The 4,953-nt window shown below is 44.7% G+C and overlaps 3 protein-coding genes across 3 annotated transcripts; all 3 read right to left on the reverse strand.

Moving 5' to 3' along the window:
* Positions 1-262: 262 nt before the first annotated feature.
* TSTA_049870 (uncharacterized protein) lies at positions 263-1,224 on the reverse strand (the record flags this gene model as incomplete). The annotated part of the gene is made up of 3 exons (XM_002485457.1): positions 263-716; positions 805-975; positions 1,061-1,224. The coding sequence occupies 3 exons, from the start codon at positions 1,222-1,224 to the stop codon at positions 263-265; spliced, it is 789 nt and encodes a 262-aa protein (XP_002485502.1).
* Positions 1,225-1,304: 80 nt separating this feature from the next.
* Positions 1,305-1,610, reverse strand: TSTA_049880 (uncharacterized protein; the record flags this gene model as incomplete). Its single annotated transcript, XM_002485458.1, has 2 exons — positions 1,305-1,404; positions 1,516-1,610. 2 exons carry the CDS (start codon positions 1,608-1,610, stop codon positions 1,305-1,307), a joined length of 195 nt encoding a protein of 64 aa, XP_002485503.1.
* A 2,205-nt stretch (positions 1,611-3,815) lies between these two features.
* Positions 3,816-4,946, reverse strand: TSTA_049890 (uncharacterized protein; the record flags this gene model as incomplete). The annotated part of the gene is made up of 2 exons (XM_002485459.1): positions 3,816-4,871; positions 4,935-4,946. The coding sequence occupies 2 exons, from the start codon at positions 4,944-4,946 to the stop codon at positions 3,816-3,818; spliced, it is 1,068 nt and encodes a 355-aa protein (XP_002485504.1).
* Positions 4,947-4,953: the final 7 nt, after the last annotated feature.

The raw sequence follows: 4,953 nt of genomic DNA on the forward strand, positions 1-4,953 counted from the left end.
TAGTCAGTCCTCTACCGGTCCTAATATTGATGCTCAACTCGATTAATGCAAGAATTGATCAAATTTGGTTGTTGATAATTTGAAGTGGGCGGACAAAATGACGCAATAAACCAGGTAATAGGATAAAGTAGACTACATTCATCACGCACGGTATAAGTGCTGGCTGCAATAACCCGTAGTATGGTTTTCTCTTCGCATTTTGACCAGCCTTATTTGTTGAAGAGACCTAAATTTCTTCTTTCCTTCATATTGCATCTTTAGATTAGTTGGCGGCATAGTACAAATAGAAATCACTCCAGGTTACCAGATTTGCCTGCGACAATGGACATGTAGCTACACCTCTCGCCCGGATAATATCCATATCTGACCTCATCTCCTCAAGTCCTTTCTCTTTCTGTGGTGCTGATCCGATACTCATCAAGTTATATCCTTGTGGTTCATATCGGTCTCCGCGAGATCCTGGCACATCGCCTCCTAGTATTCTGACCAACAACGCTCCAGGTCCCCATTTCGACCAGAAAGTAGGTCGGACATACCATGATTGCAGGCTCTTTGGTTCAAAGTTATATGAATTCGTTTCAGGATTTGGCGTATCATGTACTAGCTTGACGGCTAGGAAGGGAGGCCGCGGAAGGGCAAGATATCGAACAAATAGCTTTCGAAAGTATCGGACGAGGCCCAGCACCATAACGAGTATAGAGCTGGGGGATTCAATACTAGGATTATAGCAATATATATGAGCTCACGATAAAACTGAAGGCCAGAAGCATCCCTTTGAAATCATCCAGGGAATGGAGAGCTTACCAGAGACTCGTTCTCATGACATCATCCAAGTCAGCACTCAACATCTGTCGTACAATTGTTCTTATGAAACTGGGGAGTGCTGAAATTGCCGAAGCGACATAGACCCTGACGTATTGATCGTTTATTGCGGTCGGCCGTGCGACTTCTTCTTCATAGGATATAGTCCACTTCCTTAATTCCATCGCGAAATGTAGGCCATCTTTCCATCCTTCTGTTTTTGAAGGAAGTGGATCAAACAACATTCCCATATCCTCACCTAAGTTTTTGTGAAAGATACCAATGGCACTCAACGTCGATAAGTCCCCGCCATTCTTCTATCTCGATCACGTTTAGGATCTCCACCAAACCGTCGCCCAAGGTATGGAGATCATTATCGGTTATTTTATTTGCGCGTCGGTAACGGGCATGGCTAGTAGGCATCACGAGTCAGTAAACGCGATCATCCTTCCTTCAAAGAGAGCAATACGACTGCAAAAGTATCCAATATACAGATAATTTATTCACGCCACGGCTGTCGCATAGCGATCAGAATCTCGAGGCTTTGACTGTGTCTCCCGCAACAGGATTTCTGTGTCAACAGCGCGCTTTCCTGCGTTACGCCTATTGTTCTGACCTGTGACTGCGAAAAGCTTGGACATGGTTGGGATACCACCAGTTTGTTTTTGACCGATTCATAAGCTTGATCTGGTCCTAAAGAGTTACCTATCGTACCTTAATAAAGCTACCTGACGAGCCTTAGCAAAAGCATATAAAAACTCGAGTTCCTGTAACTGAGTCGTAATCGCATGTGCTTCTTTGGTTGTCATGATTGATAATTCTTTCTTCCATGGGTGAAAGGGCCCTCGATCTCTGTCACACGTGGTAGCGATTTCGCCTGACCAGGGCTAAATAGCTGGTTAAGGGCCAGAGCAATAATCAGGTGGAAGTTGTTGTATAAGGTGTGGAAGGGGCCAATGTTGTCAAGCATCCTGTCAGCAGTCATTCAAAATTGTCCGCCGCTATATCTCAGATATTCAGAAAATTATCTGGTCACTTTTTATTTTATGAGGTGGTCAAGGCTATTTAAGAACGAACTTTAATGTAGCGACATCCCAACGGGAGCACTGAGGTAACAATAGCGGAAATATATGGATAGGGGTAAAAGCTTAATAAGGGCCTAGTGTTATGAGCTAACCTCATATTGACGTGGTTTGGGCGAAGCCCTCACCAGAACATCTGTGTCGTTTTCATTTGCTTCTGCACCCAGAACGCTGGAGCGCAGCCTGGTGTCAGATAATCCGGCTTTCAAACGAGGCAGAAAGATCGACTGTTCAATCTTACAGGTCTAAAAGGCACCTTTAGGCATATATCTGGGCACCTAGATTTCCGCCCAATATTTACCCCTCCTGATAGCTCACAAATCACCCCGCCAAAGGTGTCTATAAAGGACCCGGCTTTAAAGACTTGAAAGACAGACACAGAACTCAATACATACAATCTTGCTAGTCACTTCTTTTCTTTGATCCTAGTAAAACACTCTTCAGGATTGGCCTGGAATAAACCGACCAATCCGACACCTGGCAGCTCGGAGTTATTCCCAGATGTCGAAAGTTCATTCTGATTGGCTGATTTGCCCTCTAACGGGAGGCTAAATCTGTCGACCAATTAGAACGCACAATACATGACTTCATGTCTTGGCACCCGCGTGGTGTCTATGGCTATACGGATATTCGGCGGCGGAATCCAGCCCAGCGTGAGCGTTCCCCTTTTATATAAACTCGAATTTACGGAAAATCTTGTTGTCCCTTCCTCTTCCTTTCCTCATGTTGTGTTTTGCACTCAATCATGTCCTTGTAGTGAGCATTAGGCAGGACTAGCCCGTAACACCTAGCAACCTGACTATCGGCTTATGGCACTGTCATATAACGCAGTGTCACATGGATGCAATTGTCGGTATAGCAATCTTGCCTATCTCGGCGCGGGAATGGGATATAGTTTATCCGTGCGCTATAGCGTACGGAGGATAACTACATCTCACCACCCGCATCCCCCTAGTTCTTAGGATTAGTCGCAATGTTAGGAATTCAGTATTACTGGCTCCGTCAGCTTGTTGGATTAGCTGTCCTTCTTAGATCTTGCGATCTAATGAAGGTAAACCAACAGCAATACATAAGTAATTGTCGGAACGTGAATATCAACCCTACGCATTTTGGCACTGGATATTAGTTAGTCCGACGCGGCACATGCGTGCCGCGTATATATCTAGCTAGTTATCCCCCGTCCCCCCTTACTCTTGGGGGGCAGTCATCAATATCAGGAATTCCATACCATATTGATCAGACTTGTCAGCTTGTCAAATTAGCTGTTCTACGTGTCTTGTGCTAGCAACCTAGACGTAGATAAACCGACAGTAATCCTTACAACTAGGTGAATTCATAGATATATAACAGTTAGATGTTGTTGACATAGCCGTAACACTACTCAGCATAGGGCTGTAAGATCTAGATATATTATAATAAAGGACACAAAGGATTTCCAATTAACAAATGGTTTCCTAATCGGGACCAAGCCTGCGGGAGCTATGATAGGGGCTAAGCTGTCACTCCGTCACACTTATAAACTCGGATTTATATAAAAGCTTAGTGCGGTGAGCTGGGCTAAGTTGGGTTGGGGGATTACTAATTAGAACATAAAATAAAGGGTGGTGATCTAGCGACACCCCCCTAGTTCCAGCGACACCAGGGTGTCGTTCTAGCGACACCCCCACGTGACTCAGTTATACGGATTGGATAATTTTCACGTGTCATGTGATCAGAAAATCAAATTTCCTTCCAAACATTGCCATATTTGGCAATGGAATCTAGGGTTAGGGCTAAGTCTATCACATCACTATCAATTGTCATTTTTCCTGCTAGTCTAATCATATAGTATTTCAGCAAAGTAAGATTCTTGTCTCAGAAAAGAAATTGCACCTTCCTTGCCTGTTACTCATTCTCATCGCCTAGCCATGGCGCTGGCTGGCCATGGCCACGTCACTTGCTTCTTCTGATCTGATTCTCGTTGGTCTTATCATCCCTGTTCTCACTAATTTCATTATCATCATTCTCGTGACTTTGAGTGCTAACTTCACTGGTGCCTGCAGAGCCGCTACCACATTCGCCACCCTGCTGTCTTCCTCCACGCCCACGACCCGCCTGTCCTTCTCCATGACTACCACGACCTCGTTGTCTTGCTCCACGCCCACTCCTTGCCTGTCCTCCTCCACAGCTACCACGTACGTGGCCACTTCCTCGTCCTCGGCTTGATTCTTGAGTCAATAGATGTTCAAATGCAGAGGGATCTCTTCTAGTAGATCTATCTTCAGCTGACTGGCTCTGCTCGCTTGTAGTTGGCCAGTTAATTGCACCAGGAGGACGGCCACGCGGTCTGATTACTTCTAGCTCCAGGACTAATTCTCGTGGATCCATAGGAGGAAGGTCTTCGTCGGTATGCAGCTGCCAATGTGGACAGAATTCAAAAAGCTCAATCGATGTGTCAGCCTCATAGTATTCCTTGATTTTGTGGATGCAAGGAATCCCTAGAGTCCGTCGAGTCACACCCGTGCAGGGCTTAATTGGCTTTTTATCAGGGGCGCTCTCTGGGAGGTATCTTTCAAAGATACTATGGATTATTTTCAGTGCATGACTTGAGACCTTCTTCAAAACATGCTTAAAAAGCCGCAGGTTCTTGAAATCTATCTTTATTTGGACGCGCTCATCCTCAATTTCCTGCCATATTTTTTGGTGTTGTTTTTCAATTGTCATTTCAATTGATAGTGTGGCTCTAAGTAGGTCCATTGTGGAAGTTCCAAGGTCACGTTTGATAATCCAATGGGCACCTTCAACCTGTGAGCTTGCTTGCTTATTGAGATGCAGATACTCATTGGTATAGCATTTTAAAAAGTGTTTTGCCATATCTTCCTGAAGCCATTCTTTCTTGATATATTCGAAGACCGTGTCCCACACATTATGGCTGTATTTAGCCCTGAAATTATTCCACTCAGCATCTTTCTCTTCCTCAGTATATGCATTGACGAGTTTCATAAAGTCCTACCAAAAGCGACCAATGAGCTTCAACCTTCTCTTAAATCATCAACTAGGTGCTCTTCATACCCTTGCCCTCATAATCGAT

Source organism: Talaromyces stipitatus, genomic scaffold (genome assembly GCF_000003125.1).
Source record: "Talaromyces stipitatus ATCC 10500 scf_1105507295515 genomic scaffold, whole genome shotgun sequence".
NCBI lineage: Eukaryota > Fungi > Ascomycota > Eurotiomycetes > Eurotiales > Trichocomaceae > Talaromyces > Talaromyces stipitatus.